The sequence below is a fragment of the Psittacula echo genome, assembly GCF_963264785.1.
Source record: "Psittacula echo genome assembly, chromosome: 9".
In the NCBI taxonomy this organism is placed as follows: domain Eukaryota; kingdom Metazoa; phylum Chordata; class Aves; order Psittaciformes; family Psittacidae; genus Psittacula; species Psittacula echo.
Genome location: NC_137745.1, coordinates 6,140,047 through 6,166,338, shown reverse-complemented (window position 1 = coordinate 6,166,338; position 26,292 = coordinate 6,140,047). Strand labels below are relative to the sequence as shown.

Below are 26,292 nucleotides of genomic sequence, written 5' to 3'. Positions count from 1 at the left end.
AGACAGCTTATAATGGCAACAGTTTTGGTAAGCTAGGAAATAAGCAGAACTTAGCATTTGGATTCTGTCACTTGTTTCTGATAGCTCTTTTGTAAATATTTGAATGAGCAAGGATACAATGTGATGAGCTTTAAGGTCCCTTCCAAACCAAACCATTGTGTGATTCCATGATTATGCTTTCTAGTTAAGCCCATTTCATGTAATGCTCAGCTGCAGAATAAGCTTCAGCAGTGACCTGGTTTAGAAGACAAACACTTAGAAGTCAGTTCCAGTAAATATAGTTGTTGTCACCTGCTTCAGTAAGTACAGCTACACGGAGAATTCCAACCCAGTCAGTCCTAGATGCTGAAGGGACTAATGAGAACAACCAGAGCAGTCTGTGTAATGCTTACTCTGCTTAGCAGCTTATGAAACAGGAGTAAACAGGTGACCTGGCATGAACTGTTTCCTGAGACAGCCTGTAAAAGCTCATCTCGCTTCATTACTGATGACCTCTTTGTAAGTGAAATGGCTGCCTACAACTAAGAACTCTGCAGCAGCACAGCAAACCAAAGAACTAGTTAAACTGATGCAGCTGTTTGCCACTCCTAGGAGATACTCACTAGGATTTTAAACAAGCACCTGCCTTAAAAGAATAATAATCATGCGATTAAATTATTTATACTTGAAACCAACTTGCAGATGCTTTCATCTGCTAAAAAATATATGATCTCTGAGGGCTTCAGAGACTGAAAGTACAGATTGCATGTCTGAAGATGTTTTGCAAATCTTAATCACAATAAAAGAGATGGTAATAAACCAGCATCAGTTTTATTTAAAAAGACATCCAGTTCCAAGTTGAATACTGCTGTCGCCCAGTAGAGCCTTGTAGTCAGGTGCAAATCCGGTTTTCTTGTGTTTAGAAGCAAAGAGACCAGGCTCTTCGAAGCGGCAAGTATCTCTGTTGTGATGCTTTAGTCACACAGCTCAGGAGGCAGAAGGATTCACAGCAGGTTTTTTGTTGCTGTTCTGAGCCTGGCTCTGGTAGACTTCAAGTGAACAGACACCTACCCCCTTAATGCAGACCTCCACATCCAGCTTTTGCCTCCCAGACTGTGTCCAAGTTTGAAGTAATTTTTCTTCAGGAGGAAGGAGATTAGATTGTCTTGAAAAGTCCGCTGGAGTACAAATCATCTCCTGGTGCTTGTTCCCTACCCTACTGCTCTGTATCCAGTTAGTTCCACAAGCCACTGGGAGATGGGACATACAAGCCTTAGTAGTTTTTGTTGGACAACAGTTTAGCAGCAAAGATGCTATAAGAACAGCTTATTTTCCAGGAGAAATCTACTTTAACAGCTTGTTCACTTGACTGACCTGAAAAATTATGGTTCAATAGAGGGAAGTAAAATGTGAAACGACCTGGTATGTCTGTCCTCCACCCTCCTCTGACTGCTTTCACGTGTTTCAGTGCAAGACAAATGTGAAAGCTACATTCAAAATTCAGCCAAATCACCAAGTATAAAGACAGTAAACATCAATAGAGCCGGGGCATCTGTTTGCATCTGCCTTTAGGGTAGTAAGGACAAGTCAAAAAAGTGAGAGGATTAGCCACAATCACAGTTCTTCCTATTTTTATGTCTTGCTTAAAAAAACAGAAAGGTGCAAATCTGGCAATGAAAAATATCTAATATTCATATCTAAGTTAAAAGTAACTATCCTTTGGACAGATTATGTATTTGGGAAAACACAAAGCAACTACTTCAGACCTTCTAGCTTAGGTAGAACGCTTCCTGTAGAGAAGAGAGGAAGCTGCCTCCAGAGAGCCTCTCTAGACTGAATCAGATGTACTGATGGGCAAATATTCCAATGCAAGGTAACAAAGCCGGTACAGTCAATAATCTTATTGCAATTACTGCCAGTGGCAAGGCACAGACAAAATAATTCCATGCTTGGAAGGGCTCTGCCTACATCACCTCTGTTCTCCAAAAGCAAGCTTTCTAAGGCTACTTGGCAGTCTGATTCACTACACTACAGCACCAGAAGTGCGATAGCACAGGTGTGTATAAGTTCATACATACTCCTTCAGAAGTTTGCTGGTTTGTAAAAAATAAATATGGAAAATTGTCCCCAGTACCTCCTTAAGAACTTGTTCTGGGCTGCGTTTAACTTAGTCCAACATACACCATTAAAACTGCTGCTTACTAGATACTGGTTAGATACAAGTCAAGTTGGAAATGAAGCATCAAAAGACAAATTAAAAAATAAAAAAGAATTTCTGTTCCATTATTAATCACACAAGTTTCTGAGATTTGTTTTCGGTTAGTAATTTTTACAGGAGGTGTAAATGCAGATCCGGTGCACCAACAGGCCTCAAGATTTAACAAAAGAAAAATGTCATCAGTAAAAATTGTAAATGAGATGAGACACATGGAGATCAAGCTTCTCTTACTATGTGCAAGGGAGCATTTAAAAATTAACAGTAAGGAAAAGTATTAGTACAAGTCTGCATGTACAAGTTAGCACAATCTAGAAAACTAGGATTTTTGTGATTGCAGATTGTGATACTTCAGAAATAAAACAACTGAAATGCTTTTTGTTATAGAAATCTCTGTAACTTACACCATTATAACAATAGTGTGTTTAGAAAAAGTGCCAGTCCCTGAGCCAGCAGGTAAGAACCTAAAAGATATTTATATCTCTCTAAATATATTTAAAAATAAAAATTAAGACATTAGTTAAGCTTTTAGCCATAAACACATAAGAGCAACTAATCAATCCTGGGAAGAGAAGAGGGAAAAGTAAGTTACAGAGGGATAAACTTCTCTCAGTTCGCTACTTGAATTGCTGAAAGGCGCTCGCTACCAGTTTGGCAGGTAAAGTTCACCCTGTGTCCCCTGGTCTTCCAAATGGTTTTCCAGCTGGGCCTAGAAAAGGCAGTGCTTGAACAGGGTTTCCAGAAACATATATAATACACAGAATACAGAGTACAGCAGTAAACAGTAAGAAACTATTAGCAGTTATTTGTGTCTGTGCACAAATGGGAGGAAATTTTAAGTGAGGTCCAGAAATGAAGAAGCAGGACAAATGAGTGCCTGTGACCAAAGCTAGACAAAAGATAGTCTACAGCTTCTGTTTGTCTCACCTTTGCTTTAGCTAGAGAGGAGAAAAAAGAAAACAAGGCACAGCTATCTCTGCACACTGCAAAGGAAGACCACTGTTGTGCTGTGGAGTACATTGGTTTGGTGCCAAGCAAGTGAAATAAAGGACAATGTGACCACACCAGAACGGAAGGCCTGATGTTTCATACCACAAGGAAGTGGTAACTTGCCACAAAAATAAAAGGCATGGAGACTGGGAAGTCCTGTGAAGTGCCACCAATTGATAATACCTTCTTCGATGAGCCCTCTGAAAATCAGTTTCTGCAGAAGTGGAAATGCCAGTATTCCAGAAAACCAATACCCTTGAGTTAAAATCAACCTTAGATGCTGAAGAGTTTAAATATTAACACATGGGAAAATTCCAGGTACACAAATATGCTGCTTGTTGGAGACTAGAGAAAGCTGCTTGGTGTGTCCAGCTTCTTCAGAGTATTCCCCCCCGCTTCATTGTGTCCAAGTGTAACTGGCTCAAGTGCAAATGGCATCTAGAATGAATGCTTCAGGTCTCTGAAACATAAAACAAAGATATTGAGATGTTAGTGATACAGGAATTATAGTAGATGATAAATTTGCCTTAAAGGGGGAAATGAAGGTGAGGTTTTTTTGAAGTATGCATAATAGTAAAGGTAAAGCCAGAAAATGCTGGCCACATTTCTCTCAGGGCTTTGAGGAGATTGTGGACAGAAAAAAGACTTATTTTTCAAGTTGCATTAAGGTGACCAGGTGTTTTTAGCAAGAGCAGTAACTACAAATAAGCGAACAACAGATGTAATGTTCCAAAGCAATAAAGAACTACCACATTTAACAAATATGGAGCAAAAAGACAAGGTCCCAGACACCACATTTGGCCATTTTATTAGGAAGCTGCCTGTGTGAGAAGCATGAAGGCAGGATCACACAGCTGCTGGTTTTGTACAGATGTAAACTTGTTTTGAACATCCTTTGGTCTTGTCTCTACCTGAGGTTACAGCTACCGGTTCTCCTTTACTGAGGCACTGCAAGTTTATTAAACCAATTTCAGCAGTAGATACCAATCACATTCATGTGTGTGAACAAATACCCTAGCTGTGCACAGCTGTATGTAATATATGATAAAGAGCTGTACGAGCTATTACCATCTTCTAGGCAGAACGGCATTTCATACTGTGGTGATGATCTCAGTTACATGTGAACTGGTTTCTCATGTAAGACCTAGCTTTCTAACTAAGGATTCCACAATCCTAGTTATAATTAAACCACAAACCCCTTGGAGTTGACAGTTTATGGAAAACAGAAGGAACAGTAGAGGAGAAATGCCAACACAAATACTGTGAAGAGCCTCTTCTTGCCAGATGGTGCCAGGTAAGCAGTAAGACATAGCATAAAACCACTGATGTTTCCATAAGACTTAGCCACATATGTATGTGAAGTTAGGGGAAAGTATACAAAGTCCATCGATGAGTGGGAGAAATTTGCAGGGGGATACACTTCTCATGCTTAAACCTCAGTTACAGCTGCAGGGCTCTTCAAAACACTTTGGTATTGAGGTGTGCTTTACATAAATACAGCAAGAGATCAAAAAGGGAGCAGAGCTGGCACTGGTACTGGGGAGAATCAGTAAGGCACCTCACTAGAGAATGCAGTACTAGTAGAGAAACAGCAGATAACTGTGGGTGAGCTCATGCATCCAGTATCTTGGTAAGGCAAGGTGTGTCACACCTACCTCCTGCATTTTGGCTGACTTCTAAGTATACCATTATATTAAGGCACTAACTGACTCTGGGTTGGACTGTCAACTCGTGTTCCTCTCCACCCAGCATATACCAGTATGATAAGCAAAATCTGCTTCTCCTCTTTTCCCTCGTAAGTTTTTCTTTCACTGTATCAAAAAGAGGTATGCTGGGATTCTGGTATTTCACCTTGTCCACAATTTGAATTTCTCAACGCCTATTTCAGATTCTTGTCTCTGCCTCTGTTCCTGGCTATTGTGCATGTTTTTCCTGTGAAGACAGCTATAATTCCAATAATCCTTCATTCAGTTCTCTTGGCTTTGCCAGTGCAATTTTGAGGTTAGTGTTTCAGTATTGTTTTAATGTGTACTATTGAGATGGATGTTCCAGATATAATTGTGAACATATCTGAGATAAATCTGTGTGCTCTTTGCTACTAAAATTAAATATTTATAAGTTTATTTGTAGAGACTATGGCCAGAAAATACAATAAAGCAATCTTGTTTCAATGCCAGAATTTCACAGATTTTGGTTAAAGCAGGCAATTCCACCTTCACCCCAGAATAAATGAATTTCATTCTTCATCTTTCTAGTAATTTTTTGCACTGATTTGCCCACATACTGTTCAGAGTCATGATAAATTTTAACCTGGTTTCAATTCTTGCACAGATTTCTGTTTCACCATTCATCTTCAGATTAGGGCCATGTTTAAAGGCCTTGTACCTTCATTTTCATGGAGAAAGGCTTTCATTTAGAAGTTAACTCAAACTAATAATGTTACACGTATGGGCTGTCAGCCTAGTAGCCAGTGTACCGTGGCATGCTAAGGAAGTCAAGTAATCCCTTCTTCAGCAGGTCTTCTGAAATATTGGATATTTGGAAGATAAAGAGCCAGGGCAATGTTGGCACACACAGACTTAGCAGTGCTATTTTAAAGGCAGATGTTGAACTATAGCACTTCTTGGGCTACAAGCCTACAATTTAGGTTTATCTCCTCCAAACTGTTCATCACAGGTATGATGCTAGGAAGATACCCATTTTGATTCCCATAATTCATACATTTATTCTTCTGCATAAGTAAATGCCAAACTTTAAAATGCAGGTAGAGCAAACAGTATTGTTCTAAATGACCACATGTATCAAGTAAAGCAATAGTGCATATCACTTTGGGCTGAATTTCCCACAGGGCAAAAGCCCTGCAGCTTGGGAGATCGAAAAGCCACACTATCTGCATAGGAACTGAAGGGCTTCAGTGATGTGTATTATATGTTGGACTTAATAGCCCTAATTACTTGGATAAAGATTAAATCTTCAGTCTAACAGGCTGAATGAAGTATACGGCAAAACTTTCATAAAAGAAGAACAGGCATTTGGAGGAAGCAAAACAGTATTATTTGCCTTCTCAGCTTAGTCAGCAATGAGGAAAAGGAGTGGCTAAATGAGGACAACTTTTACACTTCCTATGCACGACACATGCAACCCTGACAAAATAAGATGGTGCCATCAACTTCTGAACTCTACATTTACAAAAACACTCTAATTACATAGCAGTCCCTAACAGCTTCTGCTTTTGCAGCAGTCAGAAGTAAACTCCTTTATCTGTGAAGGCTAGAACTGTATAGATAAGTTGGTGGCTATTTTTAAAGCTATGCTCTAGCATGCAAAGCATTCTTGTATGCTATGCCCTACTACCTGAGGGTGCAGAGAGACCATACTCACCTTTTACTTACTGTCTTGATGCTGACTCAGCAGCTGGCTTCTGCACTCCAAAGGCAGTGATAAAAATATTCACAACTACTATAATGAATACTAGTCCAGTTGCAAGGTTGTTGAGGAAATTCAGCTTTCCATGTTTTGCAGGGTTGTTAAGGTCATATTTTACTTCAAAGATAAAGGGAAAAAAAAGCTTTAGTTATATGTATTATATGTTTAATTATATGTATTTCAAAATACAGAATAAAAGTCTTCACTACTCATGCAGTTCAAGAATTTCTCTTACACTATTTGCACCAGTCATACTTAAAAGGGAAGTAAAATTCTGCAGTGTCAGTAAAAGTGCTAAGCAGAAGATCTTTAACCACAAGGAGCCTATTAGCTTCCAGTAATTAACATATAATCTCTGTGGACGCACATGGGAAGTAACAGATACACAAACGTCACTAGAAATGTTCTGAGTTCTTGATCTTCTGAAATCTAGTTTTGTTGCAGACCTTAAGCACTTAAAAATTCTTTCAGTCTTGAATACACGAAGCTTGAAGTCCTGACCGGATAGAATGAAGTTAAATTTCCTGCAGGTTCTTCACAGAAAGCCCAATCTCTCTAACAGTGCTGTAATTATTTTTTTTTTTTTTGGTGCTGGTGCCCTTCCCCAGCTGTACTCCCTGCTTTTGCATTGATTCTGTTTTTAGAAAGCAAGGGCATTATATCTGCTAAACAGAGCAGTGTAGCTGCAGTCCTTTTTATGGAAAGCATCAGCTGTGTAAACATTTTCTTCTGTTTCTTGCAGTTGAACTGCTAATGGCAGTGAGGGAGGAACACACAAGGGAGATAGTATTAATTTAGTTTAAGCTTTGATTCCAGGCCTTGTGAAAACATATAAATGAGTTACACTGGACTGATAATAGACTTGATGATAGAGTAAAGCATGTGTCTGTGTAAGACAGTCTGGGGTGCTTGCCTGGCATCGTGCAGAAACACAAGATTTTCCTCTGTTTCTGCTTTCCTGCATTAAGGGCTCTGCAGCTCAGACCTTCTGCTAAATTTGATGCTGGTGGAATCAGTGCCAATGAATTCTGGAGCTTGTTTTGAGAATAGTTTTTGCCTATTAAAACTCCTAGTTCTTCCTGGAGTCTGCATGTACAGGACACGTGAGAGAAAGTTTATACATAACAAGTTTTTATGGCAACATAAACCTTTGAGCTCTTTCTGACAGGCACATACACAGATGTGTAGCTTAAGACCCTACTGCAAGGGATCAACTTTGTTATTGGGTTTTTGACACAATGAGCCTCTCAACGCTGCAGAACTTAACCACAGAACCATGACTTGCTTGTTTGCTGAAGCAGTTATATAGAAGTAGTGACAAACAAACTCATGATGTTGAAGTATTAAAAGCGAGGTTTACTTGCTCCCTAATTAGGAAGACTAATGCTGTTTTGGTTTCAAGGAATTCCAGGCACCTGTTCAGGTCCTGTTTGCTAAACCTCTACAGTCAAACATCACAGGCCATGTGGGAGAACTACCTTTGTAGGCATGAAATAATTTAAGCTCAGCAGTATTTAACCCTGAAAATGAGTTTATGTATGTCTGTAAAGTATCTGGAGCTATGTGGATGTTTGTATCTCAACAATACATAGAAAGACTCCTGGACTGTCATGTGTAGAATAAATGAATATTGAATCATTACTCCTAAAGTATAGGAAAAAAGCATTTCAGAGAGTTGGTTTAAAAATGAAACGGTAATAATGGCCTAACGTATTTTGTGAGTTAGAAGAAATCATGCTCAAAGGAGAACTGACAATTTCAGAGCCATCCCTTTGTCCAAGTAAGGGTCAGAGAAGACAATATTGCTGGTCAGTTTAGGCAGTGCTCTAAATTTTGAAGTAGAATTGCAGTCATCCTATGTTATGATTATAGTGCTTAAGATGAGGGTGTTTGTGAAAATGTTCTTAAGAACAGTTATTCTTTAAGTATTTTATTATAGTGGGATTAGATTACTATGATTTCATGCCACTTAAACTATTTCAAGACATTCTTTGCTTTTTTCCCCAAAAGTTAGTATTACCAAATCACTTTCAAGGACAAGTTTGCTGAACATTTTTCAAATTGTTTTTGTGAAAGGCTCTTTTGAAAGGGGAAAAGCTCTTAAGCACTCACAGAGAGCAGTAAGAACTGGTAACTCCTGGGATAAAACTCTGTCTCAAGGAAAGAAACTGGATGGTTGCACAGGCTTTTGTTTGTACTTGTGACAGCTTGCAAGTGGCAGAATTTTGTGGCTGGACAGAAAGGCAAACTGTTCCTGCAGGCCAAAACTACCAAATACACACTGTGAAAAGCAAATTCTTGCTATGATGCCTATATCTTTGTACCTTCATATCCTGTTTCCTATCTTCAGTACTACTGACCTTCGCATGGCAGCATTGCTCCAGCAATGTACTTGGTACACTGAACCTCCAGCTGCTGCTGACTGCAGATCACAGGCTGAACTCCAGATGCATCTCAATGTTTGCTAAGTGGTCTGTGATCTCTACCTCAGCCCAGCTTCGGAGTAGAGGCTGCTGGGTATGCCCTTTGTTCTCAGTGTGACAAAGATAAAAATGACAGGAATAGAAGCCATTTTGGCAATGTCTGGCAGAAGCGAGCATTAAAAAGCCACGTCTCAGTATATACTGAGAAATTATTGCCTAACAAAAAGCAGGAAACTTGTTTAGAGTCTCAAAGCCTGCTCAACTGAAACAATCACTAAGGTTGGAGATGCTTTCAACCTAGAAACATAGAATCACAAAATCATGGGATGGTTGGGTTGGAAGGGACCTTAAAGCTCATCCAGCTCCAACCCCCTGCCACAGGCAGGGACACCTTCCACTAGAGCAGCTTGCTCTAAGTCCCGTCCAACCTAGCCTTGAACACTGCCAGGGATGAGGTCTACTGATTTTTGTGTATTGCTGATTTCTCCATAACTCTCCATGACACATCCCTAGTATCATCATGTTGCCTTTCCCAGTCCCTTTCTGTAATCTCCTCTGAGTCTGGATGTTGCTCTTGTACTGACCCTACCAATGCAGGGACAGCTGTATTCTGTCTCTTTTGTAACAAAGAAAAAAGCTACATCAGCTGCATATCAATATTATAAGCCTTATGTATCCTGGTTTCCTAGGAACTTCCTCCTTGAACACCAAGTTGTTTTTTCAGTTGTGCTGAAAAACAGCATGCTGAAAGACCAGCAGAGATGCCAAAGGTGGCACCTATAACTTAGTAAATGTTGTGTGAATTCTGGCTGCCATCTTCAAGGCTTTTCAGTTATGGTAGACTTAAGATCTGCCATCCAGTACCCACTGATTTAATGGGAAAGATTTAAAAAAAGTTATGAGAGTAAGTGATCATATATTACTAGCAAAAGAAGTGACACATAGCTGTTTCCTGCTAGTGAAGGTGTCATTTAGGTGTTCAACTGACACTGAAACCTAAACATTTCCTCCGATTCCACAGGTCTTTGATCAACTCTCCAAAGTTATGGTCTAAGGTTTGGGTGCTGCCAATGAACACCGCAGGTTTTCAGTAACTTTGCAAAATGCTACTGGGTTCTTTTTGCATTTTGCCTTGCAAAAGCATGGGCGAAAACATCACAGTAGGATAAGATAGCAAAGAAAACCACTGAAGACTTGTTTAAGGTCAAAACAGAAATCTCAGATTTCCAGAAGAGTTTGGATAATTCATACTCACATAGTGATGACATTATTTTGGAAATAAGCCTGGTTCTATAGCTACTTAGATCAATATTCTGCCTTACAGAATAAGGCAGAGGGTGCAGGACATATGTGTGCTACTAATCGTAGAATCACAGAATGGTTTGGGTTGGAAGGGACCTTAAAGCTCATCCAGTTCCAACCCCCTGCCACGGGCAGGGATACCTCCCACTAGAATATTGATTTAAAATACCTTATTTTTAGTGATAAGTACTGGTTCTAGTGCCTTATGGCATTGTACCTATTAATACTGACTAATGGAACGTCTATTTTTGAGAACAGCAAAGATGTTGCATTGAACATTGAATGTGAATGTTTATCATTCACCAAATAAGTCTGAAAGTAGAGAATGGGGAAGGCAGGGAGCAGGGAACTAATTCTACACCTGTCTCATTAAGTGTGCCCAGAGCACACACTAACACAACTCCTGTTTGAACTCATTCTCTTGAAATGATTTCAAGCATATGTTAAAGGTAATGCATCATATTTCTTTGGTAGAAAGTAGAAAAGGTTTCCCTAGTGATAAGCAGAATTCAAGACAATCTGGTTTTAGTTCCAGATTGCTACTCATGTTCACAAAATATTCTTAAAATATTACTTTATAATAATTAACAGGATTAAGTAACAGGTCTTGCCAGAAACAGTATTATGAAACTGGGAAGGCTGCATGATTCTGTCTGGCCTATTAATGTTTCTTTTACAGTATTTCATCATTTTCCTTCCTCCTCAGGCCTTTTGAAAAGAAAAATATTCATAAACTGGGCAGATGAGGAAGTTGATCAAAACTGAAGATTCCACATAAAGCTGCCCTTCCTCCTTTGGATGCAATATTTCTAAGGTCTTAAGAAAAGACCTCAATCAATTATGAGATAAAGCCTTTCAAATATAACACCTCTTTAAGAATAATTAGGGAGTCTATATACCATTTTATATACCATCTTATAGGTTGCATCCTATAAGAAAAATACATGTCAATGGTTTTGTTGTTGCTACATACCAAGGAATATCAGGAGTACTCCCACCATAACTTGGAGTGTGAGTGACAGGCTGATAAGAATAATAAGTGGGATGTAGAAGGAAAAAGAAGGTCCTTGCTCTATCACGGCTTTCAGCTGGGATGCATTGGCCATCAGCAGGGCAATGTCCAACATGCTTTCTGCAGCACTTTTCTTGTTTGCGTAGTGGTTGATATTCATAGGTCCATTTCTTTGAAACCATTGTGATGTTCTGTGCTAGAATTGGGAGAAAGGAAAAAGATTATTTACATCTCTCTTAATTGGCGTAGTAAGTGAGAGATCACTTGGCACATCAACTAATTTCTATATTCAGACTGATAAGAGCAATAGTGGTACTGAGACTTTCAGTGCATCTTTTTCACTGCTACTACAGCCCTCCATCTGACAAGAGAGCAGTGAATAGTGCGTGTACTGCACTTTGGCAGATACACTTTTTCCAGCTTGTAGGATCAGTCTGAAGAGTCAGGATGTTTCTATGCTGGGAAACGGAAAGATTGAAAAAGCTGAAAGGCTTGCACTGCGAAAAGTTGCTGCAAAGCAATCAAGCAAACAATAAATTGTTGTAACTAAGGCATACTTAAAACCACAAATATTTATTAAGTTCATCCTCTGTTATCACATAGTTCCTTAATTACTCATGAATCTTACCTGGAGAATTTATGTGGAAATTGGCCACTGTATGAGCTTTGCTTAACTTCTTTCCCTGCTGCTTACTCTGCCATGTCCCTGTCCAGTCCCACCCATACACAGTGAACTGTTTTTCCACTTTAATAGCTTATGATCTGTGGGTGCCAAGCACTACCCAAGCACAAGGGCAACTTTTTTTCCATTTTTCACATCAACAGGTTTTCATTTTTTTAAATTGTCCTACAAACAAACAGGAAAATAAAACCCAACTGCAGGGCAAAACCAGAGTTTGTTAACCTGGCAGAATGAACAAAATCTCCTAACAACGATTCACATGCCATTTGACAGCTCATCTCCCAGAGCTGCCTATTTCTCTATGGATTAGATGCAGCTTAGTGTAACTAGGTTAGACTTAGATGTCTAACTCTGTGATGAGGAGAGTAGGTAACCCTCATTTCTGCAGTCTCTGAACAGGTTAGGAATTTACTTATTTCTGCTCTTCCTTCTAGAATTTTTTCCAAAGTAATACACAAATATACTGGAAGTAAACTTATGCTAGCTGACTTCTCTAAACCTGCTGACTTCTCTAAACCTGCTTCTTACAGAACTTTTTCATTGCACAAATATGTTCCTGCTTGCCAGAAAATACTGTGAGGAAAGTCTCACTTTGAAGGTTAGTTCAAATGCAGAAAACTGCCCCCTAATTACTCTCTCCAGCAGCACTGAGAACTATCAAATCTCCAACTCCAAAGCCAAGTTTGCCACTGTACAGCCCTAAAAGTGTCCTCTTAAATAGGACAGATATTAATGCATAGCAAACACACTGCCAGTTTTTCCAGGGCACTCAAATACCAAACTTTACCCATTTTCACCAGACATGTTGTAATCAACCACAGCCTAAATATTTTACTCAGTGAAAAACGGCATGGGACAGTAGCAGACTTTCTTCCTACAAAGAGAAGGAAGCCATGTAAACATAGCTTCACGCAGATGGCTTCTTTATTGAGACCAAGCTGCTGAATAAACTGGCTTTGAAATGAATGCTGACTTCAGTCAGGGAGATCTCAATACTCATTTGGTTTTGTTTATATCCCACCACCTAAAAATGCAATTTGGCTGGGGAATCTGTCCTACATTTGCCACTTTTTCTCTCCCCAAGGAGAGCCTCCTCGTCCCACCTCCCTGCCCCATTAAACCACTGTAGCGTTTGGATGCTTTGAAAAAATACTGTAATTCTAGCATACCATCCACCGGAAGCACTAAACCAGGTGTGGATGTTCATTTCCTTATGGAAAGCAGCATGGAATATATTCTGGCAGTACTCTAGAAAGATCCAGACTAACATTTTTCACTGTTTAGTGTACAGTAAAAAGCCAAATGCACACACTTAGCTCTTGGCTATGTAATGCTGTCAGTGTACAGCGGGATGGGGAGCTTCGTGTGTAACAGCAGAATGCAAATTCTAGGCATGAATTTAAAAGAAATTCTTCTTACTAGACTATAGAAGTAATATTTTATCACGAGTTCTTAATAAAGGAAACACTTCCCTACATTGACTAGCTGATTAACTCCTTCCTGCCGAAAATACTGATGTAGAAATACCTGTTGGGGCTACAAAGCTGCAGCATGCAACACCATCAAAAACTACATGGGTAGCTGTGACTCAGTTCTTAATCTTGATGGAAGGGGACTGCAGTGAAAACAGGACAACTAGTTTCTTTGTTTTCATTGATGTGGGAATGTGATGATGTTTGACATGGTGGTATGCTGGGTTATTTTAACTTCACAAAAGAATAGTCTGGCTGCATCTTCCTTTCAGTTACCTCTGTGACTACAGGATGTAAGACAGTTTCTACATAAAAAACAGAATATGATCTTTTCTTTCTCCTGGGGAAATGTACTGCTGTACTTTTAGGACCTTGCTGTTTGCTGATTTTCTGTATGGTCAGGTTGCGTGTGGAAATAGGAGGATATAGCATTTGAATTGTGGTGAAAGCAAAGGGGTTTGAGTCGCTTCTGAACTCCAATAAATTGAGAAGACTTTTCAAAGTAGGGTGCTGCTGAAGCAAACTAAGGCAAAACTTCTTATTCCTGGCATGACAACTCAGCAATTTACTACGTTTAGATTCTAAAAACTGATATTTTGCTCTGTTAAGAGACTTTCCGCTACCAGTCCTGAAAGCAGACCAGCTCAGAATCAGAACTAGGCATATGGAGAAGTGAAATGTTGGTTCTACTGTAAGCAGCCTGTGGTCTTGCCTTCTGCCAGGAAAAAAGAACTGTAATCATAGAAATCCCAGAAACAATCATTCCCCATCTCCTGCTTCAGAACTGGTACCTCCTCACTCATGTTGGAAAACCATCAAACAAATACAAATGCTTTCTGGAAGCAAGTTGAAGACAACTGCCAAAAGCACTGGAACAAATGCAGTCAGTCCTATGGCAGCAATTTTTAAGATCCGACTATGTGTTATACAACAATATACAGACAGGGAAAGGAAGAACAGCTGTTGCCTTAACCTCAGGATAATTACAGTCATGTACAACAGAAATTATATGGGAACTATGTTATGCGGCTTCATGGTTTTTTTTTAAGGGAGATTCCAAGCATGTAGCAAACACATGCAGCCCACAGCATTCAATGACACTTCCCATGCTGTTATCACCTGCAGAGGGAAAGTTCAGCTTCTGAAGACTTTCTAGGATGTATGTAAAGTAAAGCTTTTCCTGCAGGTGTCACTTGGCAAGAGAAATGTACTCCACGCAACCTGCCCTAGCCTCAATGTAATCAAAACGCCTCATTACACACTTTCAATATTCAAATTACCTAGTACAAACAAGGTGATCCCTTCAGCTGGCATCACCGAATGAGTCTGAGGAAAAACAGTATGTGTTTTCACATGTGTGTGCACAACAGCCAGGTGTAGGTGGAACTGCTGTATCTTCCTTTCCCTGTCAGTAAGAGCCTGCCCTCAGGTCTCAATTGCCAGCAAAGCACCAACCCTGAGCAGAACAGCCTGCAGCACAATTATGAAAAGTAGAGGGTTGAAAAACCTCTTGCTCTGTCTGCAACTGGAACAATCTCTTGTGGAACTGCTGATTTTCACAGTCAAATGATGTTGTCCCCATGGACAATAATACCACCCTGGGCCTCACACAGCAGCAGGGTCTCTTTGCTTGCCCAGAACAGAGCAGTTTGCAAGGATAAAGCTAAGATGCTGCATCAGAAGCTGGCACTTTTTTTCTTCTGTAAGACCAATCCTTCCCACCAGGATTGAATGGTATTGGACACACAATCTCACTGTGTTGTCATGGGACTTTGCTGTTGCTTTGCTTCACTTGTCATTTCAACAGTAGACCCAGAAGAACCAAGTCCCTTTGAAATACAGACAGAATTTATTCATTACATTTATTAAAAAATAAATAAAAGTGGCACTGAGACAAATGTCCTTGGATGCCAAGTTTCATGAATCACATCTAAGACCCACCTGGTGATTCAACAGGAAGGAAACAGCACTGAAAATGGAAACATCTGAAAACAAATAATAAAGTATCTTTGCCAAATACAGTAACTAGTTATAGTGAGGATTTCTGCTTCTATTACAGCATGAAATCACCACTTGTGACAACATTTATGTGGCTGTTTGTTCAGCAGAGTATTTATCGAATACTAGTCACTGCTGAAGCAGTCAAATCAATGTGCTGGAAGTCTGAACAAAAAAATGGGAAGCCCAAAAGTTGTTTATTTTCTTGTCCAACTTGATCCGAGTTTCCCAAATTGTATTAGTGAGTCTGTGCAGAGAAGACAGGAGGGGTCTCTGACATGCCAATCACCTGTAATTACTGAGAGAAAACCCCTCAAACTACTAGTGAAAATGATGCCTGCTTTGCATTTGTATTTACAACTTAGTTATGGTTGTTTCTGTCACTATACAGGAAGAAAGAGTTCGGATTCTGACAGCACAATGTTAGGCTTCATTTCTTCTCTTTTTGTACATTCGCAGGTACTCAACTCAGCTTCTTAAATGTCTTGCACCACGTATATTCTCATGTACAGATTGTTTTAGGAAAATCTTAAAAAAAAAAAAAAAAAGGTCAAAACAAAAGCCCCACAAAAGGTAAACTGCCTGAAGCAACAGGATCTTGAAATTTCCAAGTTGAGTCAAATCCATTATGAACACTGAATTTACTGTTCTTGTAATGAAGTTAACAGATAACAAGACTGTTTACTGTTTTCTTCTTAAATGCCACAAGAAAACCAGTATTTTGCAGTTAGCAAGGTGAACTTCCAATTTCCCAGATGAATACTTTGAAAGAGAAACTGCAAAGTATAAGCCAGACGTACAGCCTGGGTCTCTTCAATTTTGATTTGCAATTTGTCCCAGAGCTCAACATGCTTTGCATGACAGGCCCAGAGTCTCATATCTGGGTTCTGAAAACACACAAATACTTATTTTAGTATTGGTACAGTACTAGCACTAAATAATTTCACGGTATTCTAACCATTAAGCATTCTAACTATTCTAATCATTAAGCAGTAGAATGTCTTTATTAAATACAGGAGACCCACAGTTTTGAAATTGGGAAGATAATGGTGATTATCATTTCTATATTCCAAACACGGATTCCAAGAACCATGCTTTGATTGATACCACCTTCTTTAAGCTATCAGAAGGTTCTTTGCCTTCAGTTATATTTACTCAGAAATACAATCCCCACAGTCTTTGGCTTGCTCTAACTCTGCATACAGTGTCCTTTCTCTTTTAGGTTAATGATTATTGCAATTTTCTGGCAGCTTTTAGTCACTTTTAATAGCCAAACAGCCTTGATTCAAAATGAGATCAGCAAACTTGTTGACCAATATGACCTCTGGGTTTTTATTGTTTGCATTATATGGAGCTTCCTTAAATTCTTGTGTTTAGTGACACTCCTAATTTCAAAATGATGGAAACTTGCTACATAATAATAAGGCTGTGTAAACAGAGGCGAGTCATACTGACCTTACAGTGGGCTGTTCTCTACTGTGTTTTGCAACAATCTTTCTAACCAAGACTGTTAAAAAGATGCTAGAGAGCTCTTTTGTTTAAAAAGTAATTCCCTAAGTTTTGAAATATTGACCATTAAGGAAAATACTGCACAGCAAATGTTTCCAGATCTTTTAGTGGCAATTTCATGTTCATGGCAAATTTCAGTTATATCAAAAAAGAGAAGGATCAGACATTAAGAAATAGTACAGGAATAAAACAGAAGACAATTTCAGAACTGTACTTGTATGTTTTTCCTAAGATCAACCCTACAGTTACACAATTGAACTAGTGGCTTCACATAATTATTTAATAACCCTCACAGATGTGGAATTTCTGTCCATATCTCCATCACTTACGTACTGAAGATGCAATGGGCCATACATGGCCACTCTGAAATCAGACTTCCCCTCTGCCTCAGAGGTCTTGCTGGTCTAAAAAAGTAGGGAAAATATTCTACAAAGACAAGAAATATTCTTCCAACAAATATATCAGGTTAGATATAAGGAAGAAGTTCTTCCCTGTGAGGGTGGTGAGGCACTGGAACAGGTCTCCCAAAGAAATGGCAAATGTTCCATCTCTGGTGATGTTCAAGGCCAGGCTGGATAGAGCCTTGGGTGATATGGTCTAGCGTGAGGAGTCCCTGTATATGGTAGGGGGTTGTAACTACATGATCTTAAGGTCCTTTCCAATCTTAACTGTTCTATGAGTCTATGATTTTAAGCTGTATCAGTTATGTAATGGACAATTAGCTCCTTTGTACACCTCCTCAGAAGATACTATTTCTTTTCCCCGGTAAAACATTAGATCACTTGTTCAGCTTAGCATTGACTCAAGAGAGAAAAAACCTGCCTCTGGACTGACTCATCAATTACACTTCATGTAGGAATTTCATTTGAGGGTAGGGGAATCTGTTCATTCAAGTACCAACCCAGCATCACATTAACTAGCTTGTGAGACTTCTGCAGTCACATGTTGAGACCATATGGTTGCAATCAATTAAAAAAGCAGGGGGAACACACTCAGCCTGTGTTCACATTTCACAGACAGCATCAATTTTCTAGTACCTTTAAAAGCCTATACTTAAGAAGGGCCACCTTCTATACAGTCAGAAAATGCAAGTACGACTACATTAAGAAAAAAAGAAGTGGTAACTGTGCAGATTCCTGAGAGCTAAACAGTATGAGAAAAAGCGAAAAGCACAGTCATGTTAAGTCAGGGCAGGTTCCAGGATCAAGCTGGAATATTTTTACTCATTAAATGACTTAAAAATGATCAGCACACCTTATGACTAGCCTTGTGAAATGAAGTAAAAACTTAAACTTGTTTGTACACCTATTTAGACAGAAGCTTTCTCCTGTACCATTTTCTGTCTCTCATTACTACTGCTCATTCATGTATTCTATTACTACTTCTCATAACTGGTCTGCGGGCTGCCTATTTTGTGTGGTTAAAGCACTGTTTGTTTATTCTAGCTACTTAAAAAACCAAGCAAACACAACCTTATCATCAGCAGTTTCAACATTCGGAGTATATAAAATATTTCAAATTCAATTTGAATGCTTTAGAACTTTCCATTTCATTCTATATGCAGTGATATAATTTCAAGTTCCTACAGATGTGAAGTTTGTTACTTGCAGCATGATGCCAAGGAACTGCCATGTCCCCAAACTACTCATGAATTAATATACAATCTTGAAGTCAACTATTGCAGAGCTTTATTTTTTTGTTGCTGTTGTTCTTTTCTACCATCCAATTCTTATTCACCTTTGTCATAGTTCTTTAACTCTTTCAACTAGGATTTCCTATTAGTTTGGAAACACTAAACTACATTTTACAACAGGGTGACAGGACTGTATGAATATGGACCATGAACAAGGAAAGCAAGGAGATGAAGATGCAAAACCAGTTACTATCTGTATTTGTATGAACAGATACTTTTGAAGAAGCAGCCAGAAACTTCTGCCAAGTGTAATTCCTCACTTGAGTCAATGAGGCGTACCAGGCTAACCCGGCATTAGAAGCAGGGAATTTTTTACTTCTAAAAGCTTGACAGTTGCTAAAAAAAATATACCCAAATTAATAATGAAGTCAAAATAAACCACATCAACCCACTGTGTGACCACTCATTCAAAATTACAGTGGGCTTAACTGTCTTTTTTTAATTCATGTGCTTCGAATGCTTTGAAGGCTGGACAACTCTTATCTGTGTTTCATGTCAGCTCTTCTGTAAGAGAAGGCAGCAGTCTGCTGCTGAAGATGTGCAAGAGAATCTGTTCTGAGAAGAGCAGACATTAGGATGGCAGTAAGCCATCCCAGGTGGTTCAGGTTGCAATGCCTGTGCAGACACTTGGGTGCTTCTGACTCCAACACTGAAGATTTAGGCACATGGAGATTTGTGGTCTCCCCAGGTTTAGCTGGCTCCTGAGTTGGGGTATTCTTTTATTTGTGTCATTGTGAACTCGGTCAGACTTTTTAAGGTATCTTCTATTCACAGACTGGTTTTTTAAGAAACCTGTCTCCATCTGTTTCACCTCACATAAACTTCTTTGTGTGTGTTAGAAAACGGAAAAAAAGTGTCTGTAAGGTTCTCTGAAGTGCTACTGTATATGTACAATACAGTATAATAGTGCAGTTTGCTGCTTATTCTTTATATGGCACGCAGAACTTGGAGTTTCTATGGGGAAGATGTAACAAAATCATTATTCCTTGCAGCTGAAGATGAAGTAAAATGGGAAAGTTGCAGAAAAATTCTCAGAACACATCGAGTTAAAAAAAATCTCTATATCTAGTAGTCGTGATGCAATCACAGCTCTATGTTAATAAAAAAGGAAAATGAGCAAGAAGTCGGTGGTTTACAGGAAACCCCTCCAGGCCACCAGCCTGACCTGCACACCCCAGCTTATGTACTTTCCAGGGTTTATTAAAGCCAGCTTGTTTTATTTCTTGGTATGATATTCATGGCTACAAGGGTTTGTCAGGAAGGGAGGGAGGAAGGACAGATCTGCTACACAAACAGTCCAGTCTGTCTGTAGCCAGAAAGTTTTACCAGTGACGTATGTGGTTTAGTACAACTGGTGCTATGTGGCAGTCTTAGGTTGGAATAAAAGCTGCTTTTTAGAGTTTACTCCTCTCCAAACCAACATAAAAGATGATCTTCTATGCTCTTTTAAACCAGTCTGGCTTTTCAGATAACTGGCATGCTTGGAAAACATCCTTTATGCATAAACAGAGTATGGGATGAAATGCTCTGCAATGAAGATCTTTGATCATGTTTTGACTACACGGAATAGTAAAAGTTGGGTATTTATCGTTTTTACTTGGATTGATGTATGGAAAAACCCCAACTCATACAGGCCCAACCTTTTAAATAATTCCTCCTACTTTTGTGTTCTCTTCTCTCCTGTGTACATATTCCTGAGCAACTTTTCCATCCTCTCCCAATTAAGCTGGTTAGAAACACCCTCCCAGGTTCAGATAGATGTCAATGTGCTCCAAGCAGAGATTTCTGGGTGGGGAGGACATCTGATGACCTTTCAACTGACATGTGTAGGAATTAAAGGGTCATTGTGCCAAGGACGAAAAAGGATCTTTTCAGTCCTCCACTGGCACGTGCCTATCTTTGAAATGAGATAAAGTGGGTTGCCTGCAGCAGCATGCACACACAAAAAAGTGCTGAATTAATGGAAGACAGGTTAGAAAAGAAAGTTAAACTGAGAAGCATAGGGTGGGTAGAGACTGGATTGAGAACAGCCCTGAGGAGAAGGACTTGGGGATACTGGTGCATGAGAAGCTCCCCATGACCCGGCTTCAGTGTGTGCTTGTGCCAAGAACCCCCTCGTGTGCTGGGTTGCACCCCCAGAGCCTGAGCAGCAGCTCAGGGAGGGGATCCTGCCCCTCTGCTGTGCTCTGGGGAGACCCCCCCTGCAGCCCTGATCCAGCTCTGGGGCAGCAGCACAAGAGGGACGTGGAGCTGTTGGAGCGACTGCAGAGGAGGCCATGGAGATGCTGCGAGGGCTGGAGCAGCTCTGTTCTGGAGCCAGGCTGAGAGAGCTGGGCTGGGGCAGCCTGGAGAAGAGAAGGCTCCTGAAGGGGAGACCTTAGAGCAGCTCCAGTGCCTAAAGGGGCTACAAGAAACCTGGAGAGGGGCTTTGGACAAGGGCCTGTAGGGACAGGACAAGAGGAATGGCATTAACCTGCCAGAGGAGAGACTGAGATGAGCTCTTAGGCAGAAGCTCTTCCCTGTGAGGGTGCTGAGGCGCTGGCACAGGGTGCCCAGAGAAGCTGTGGCTGCCCCATCCCTGGCAGTGTTCAAGGCCAGGTTGGACACAGGGGCTTGGAGCAAGCTGCTCTAGTGGAAGGTGTCCCTGCCCGTGGCAGGGGTTGGAACTGGATGAGCTTTGAGGGCCCTTCCAACTCAACCCATTCCATGATTCTATGAGTACCCATTACCAGACTTGGCGGGGCCGCAGTCACCACACCGGCCCCTTTCCGGCGTTTGTTTCTGCCACAGCTCCCCGACGGCTCCCGCCGCCTCCCGTAGTCGGCTGGATCGGAGGTGGGCTGGGGCCGCCCCGGGCCCCTCACGCCTGTCCCGCCGGTGCCCCACACACCGCCTCCTCTCGCCCCGCTCCCGCCCGCCGTGCCCGGGCGCCGCGGCAGCCGAGCCCGCTCCCGCCCTCTTTCTCCCCACAGCCGGCTGAAAGCGCCTCCAGCCCTACCCGCTCGCCGACCGCCGGTTCCGCGCCCTCCGCCAGCCCGTTAAGCTCGTGGGTCTCACTGCCGGAGTCCATCGCGCCGCAGAGGAGGCCGGTGCGGCCCCAGCCCCGGCTGCCCGCGGGAAGCGCTCACGTCCCAGCCAGGCCCAGCTCAGCGGCACGGAGCGAGAGCGGCCGCTGAGGAGAAAGTTTCCAGCGGGGCGGCTCCGGCCCTGCTCAAACACGCCGCCTCGGGGCCCGCCTGCCCAGCTCTCCCCGGGAGGTCAGGCCGGCGGACGCAGCACGCTGTATCCCTGGAACGCTGTACCCTGTGGAGGAGGTTTCCGTGAGGGACCGAGACCCGGCCCGCGGCGAACCAAACCCAGAACCCGCCCTGCGATGCAACCCCAACCCGCCGGCCTTAGGATTGGCGAAGGCTTCTTCAGCGCCGGCGGGGCCTGGGGCTGGGCGGGAGCTGAGCACCGGGGCGGGAGCTCGCACGGTCAGCGGATGGTCAGAGCCGGGAATTTCCAGTGCTGGCCAGGAGCTGTACTGAGAGGGCGACAAGAAACCTGGAGAGGGGCTTGGGACAAGGGCCTGTAGGGACAGGACAAGGGGAATGGCTTTAACCTGACAGAAGGGAGACTGAGATGAGCTCTTAGGCAGAAGCTCTTCCCTGTGAGGGTGCTGAGGCGCTGGCACAGGGTGCCCAGAGAAGCTGTGGCTGCCCCATCCCTGGCAGTGTTCAAGGCCAGGTTGGACACAGGGGCTTGGAGCAAGCTGCTCTAGTGGAAGGTGTCCCTGCCCGTGGCAGGGGGTTGGAACTGGATGAATTTTAAGGTCCCTTCCAATCCAAATCAGTCTGGGATTCTATGATTCTGTGATAAATATAAATTGATTTTTTTACAAGAGGTGTGAAGGCCTTTTGATGTAGAAGCGTTGCTGCTGATTCCTTTAACACCGATCAGGATTTTTACATGTGCAGGGAAGCCCCAGATGTGTTGCTCAGCGCAACAACATGAGCTGTTGGACCTACAGTCACTAACAGGCCTCTGCTGCTGAAAAGTGGTCAGCACTTGGCTGTCCTCACTTTATAGCCATTGTGCTTGGGAATTGGATGTTAGGATGTTAGTCCATCTCACAGACGCACACCTAGAGCATGCCTTGTCTTCAGGGAGGGATCTGCAGTTCCCTTCAACAGGTCCTGCATCTGGAAGAGTGAGAAGGTTACACATGAGGTCTTGAACTGCAGTGTACGCTACCAAGTTGTTGTGCCCAAAAATGCAGACTCAGGATTAAGGACCGTGACACATCAAATAATAATCTCTTACTGTGTACAAGGTCACTGCAGCTTTTTCTATGCAGCAGATGAGCACAGCTCTCCAACATACAATAACCACAGAGCAGATATGAGTGTAGAATTGTGGTGACCACCTTAAAACTGTGTGAGCCTCTGTGACTGATTAGTCGTTTGGAGTTTCTCCAGTAGGATTTAGTGGAAATTCATATTTACCTCACCATTAAACTGCACTGGCTTCTCATAGCTGACTTTTGGGTTTCAGTTCATAATGATTTTTGTACTAAATCAGACTGAATTGGTGACTGAATCCATTTTTAGAGAACAGTCAAAAAACAATCAGATGTTGCTAAGCACAAATTACACGTTAGGCTTCCATTTTTTATGCTAAAGGTCACATTTCACTCAGGAGTGTGTTGAACTCGTTAACTTTTGTCTCATAAAACCTCCTTGACACAGGTTACTGTCTTCACAAACTGCACAGGAAGCATTTATTTAATTAGACTTTCTAGAAAATACTCATCTGAATTGAGTCCTAGTGGCTTTCTCTGCCTCTCTTCAGTACAGTGGGCTACAGAGCTTATTTAGAGAGAGATGTAAAGTTTTGTTGTTATAGTCCACAGAAAAGGGAAGAAACAATGGATTATGAGATACATTAAAAATATATTTGTATCTTTTATTCTTATGCTGATGAGTGTATACAATAAGAAGAGTGGATGTAGGCTAAAAGAAGATCTGTTGCATTATTCTGAAGCGGTGCTATGCTGAACCTTTACCTGCGGTGTTTCCAATTGATGGGAAGATCATATGAATTGCTCAGATAATGCTATGGCTTGCTGTGGGAGGACAATTTTTTTGTCCAGGGGTAAGCACAGTGAGGTGACACTTCGAAGCAAAGCTATAAACCACACTATGTTGTCAGCTCTTAACAAGTCCAAGGCTTGAAAAAGCACAATAATTTCCTTAGCTTTTGGGTTTGTAGTAGCTGACCTTCAGTTATGCACACAACTAGGGTAGCCTTTATCAGAAAATTAATTAATTTAACAGGCATTAAATAACACGGGCTGTAGTTGCCACAGTGTTTGGACCCCAGGCAAAGCTGGTCAAAATCCTCTCTGGCTGCAAGTGTCCAGTGGCATTCCCAGAGATACTGCTATAGTTTTAATTGCCCTTTTTTCATGCTGTAGCTCTTTGCAAATGCATTTTGGTAAACTTGTTTGGCAGTTGTAAAGGTTTGATTTGCTCTAGTGAAAATTTTATGCCCTTAACCCTAAAAATTATGGAAGATCTGCTTTCTGTAGGTGACACTTAAGAGTGATAGTGCTGAGTTATTCCTTCGCTCTGCTAAGTCACATTTGTACTGCACAGTCACATGCCAAAGAGGTCTGTGGGAATAGGATGTGTTATTAGTCTTGTGGGAAATGTGTGTAATTTCAGTGGAACTGAGGAAGAACTTAGTCTGAGCTTGTGAAATGGCCAATGGCCATTAACAATAAATTTTCCTGTTATCTAGCCTTTGAGTTCTGCTGGTTGAATCTGGGAAAAAAAAAGAAAGTATATTTTGTGCTTATGAAAAGGACCCTGCACTCCATGTAGGAAAATAGTTGCAATCTCAAGCTAGTGGTAAGAGAGATAATAGATTGGTGATGTGATCAGTCTGCAGCCATATAATGAAGCAGCAAGACAATACTATGTGGTAGGTCATGCTTGTTTGTGTGTGAATTTGAGCATAGTCATTATAAAATGAGAACTCTGCAAGCGGTATCACATGAGTCTGAGTCAGGATTTGTGGTTAGTGTTATGCAGAGCAGATATTGGAGAGTGCAGAGAGGGTCCTTGGGACCACTGTCGGAACAACCACTGAAACCTGAGTGGAAATACGACAAAAAAGACCCAATGCACGGCATCTTTGCATTCTAGCCATGAGATGAATTTGCAGTCTCGTTTGGGTTTGGAGAGGGATTTTTCTATTTTCTTTTCCTTTCTTTTTAAATCTAGGGATTCATTTTCTCTGAGTGAGTACTGTTCATGTGGCCAAAGAGACCATCTGAAGAAGCCCAGATTAAAAGGTACATGGTACTACCTGGCATTTGTGGTCACTATAAAAACAAGTCATTATGCAAACTGGTACTTGCGAACTAGAGCACAAGGTTAAGTAAATAAAATGGCAGTTGGCATAATCTCTCTTTGGAAAAACAGATCACTCATTCAAAAATGTAGAATAAAAGAAGAATCTTTCTATCTATTGTAAGATATGTGTAGCTTGATTGGGGAAGAGGTGAACATGTGTCGTGTCATTGAAACTACTTGGAGTTAAAACACGTTTCTGCTGTTTCTTCCTTTTTTGGTTTCCTGTTATTCCCATAATCCTTGCCCTATATTCTGCAGAAAATCATGGTGGTTTGGAAATAATTGTAGAGGTAAATACTTAATTTAGGCAGTTCTTGCTCCAAATTCCTGGTTGATTTTAATGAAAATAACATTTGAAAAACAGCTAGATGTTGATATCTGATATATTCTTAATTCATAAATCCTGGTAAGTTTGAACTGTAGGAATGAAACTGACCTTTTTTTCCTTTATATTTTCACCTGAATTATGCATTTAGTTGTTTTATTGTGGTCTCTTGTAATAATTTCCTGCCTGATGCTTGCTTTTTTTCTTTATGTGAACTGCTTGGGGGTTGGGAGAAGATAATAGACAAAAAGGAGTTTCCATGATGGTCTCTATGAATGACAAGGTGTGCTACAGTAGAGAGACATTCTCCACCTAGGCAAGAGACCTGTCCCACTTTCTCTTTTCAAAGAAAAATTGGATGGGTAAAAACCCCAAAGTATTAATTTGGAGAAAAAGCAAAGGAATTTTGAAGGGGCTAACAAGCATCTAGCCTAGCAGTACAACTTCAGAATTCCCTGCGTCTTCCATTCATCTCTCTAAAATCAGTCTGCTTCATGTGCTTCTCTCTGCTACTTCCCAGCAAGGCCATCTGTTTAACGTAACTCCATAATGCGCATGAAAATGGTGCTTATTTTTCTATTATGAATGGTGCCAGTATGGAATTACTTCTCTGCAGTGGGACATATCCAGTGAGGTAACTGACACTGCAAGCTAATCTCCTGAGGTTTGTTTTGTGTCCAGAGGTCATGATACATAATTCAGATCTGACCTGTTGCATACCCTGACTCTTTAGTAGATCTATATTTAATTCCATAGAGCCATAAGGTATTTCACAATATTTATGTTACAAAATTACTGACTTCCCACAAAACGTGACTCAGTCTGGAGCACTATAGGGCAGGTAAGGCTGGAAGGTCTAGTGTGA

At 41.1% G+C, this 26,292-nt stretch overlaps 1 protein-coding gene across 1 annotated transcript; it reads right to left on the bottom strand.

The window, feature by feature from the left end:
* Window positions 1-568: 568 nt before the first annotated feature.
* Window positions 569-22,088, bottom strand: NINJ1 (ninjurin 1). Its single transcript, XM_080625247.1, has 4 exons — window positions 21,700-22,088; window positions 11,309-11,543; window positions 6,566-6,727; window positions 569-3,644 (listed from the first exon to the last, which is right to left on the bottom strand). The coding sequence occupies exons 1-3, from the start codon at window positions 21,769-21,771 to the stop codon at window positions 6,573-6,575; spliced, it is 462 nt and encodes a 153-aa protein (XP_080481373.1). The 5' UTR covers window positions 21,772-22,088; the 3' UTR covers window positions 569-3,644; window positions 6,566-6,572.
* Between the last annotated feature and the right edge of the window lie 4,204 nt (window positions 22,089-26,292).

What these genes read in the sequence shown, in the direction of transcription:
- NINJ1 (XM_080625247.1), bottom strand. Translation starts at nt 21,771, where the DNA reads ATGGACTCCGGCAGTGAGACCCACGAGCTTAACGGGCTGGCGGAGGGC. An exon ending in AACCGGCGGTCGGCGAGCGG is followed by an intron (nt 11,544 to 21,699) that starts GTAGGGCTGGAG and finishes TCCCAATTCTAG; the next exon opens with CACAGAACATCACAATGGTT. An exon ending in AGTACTCCTGATATTCCTTG is followed by an intron (nt 6,728 to 11,308) that starts GTATGTAGCAAC and finishes TTATCTTTGAAG; the next exon opens with TAAAATATGACCTTAACAAC.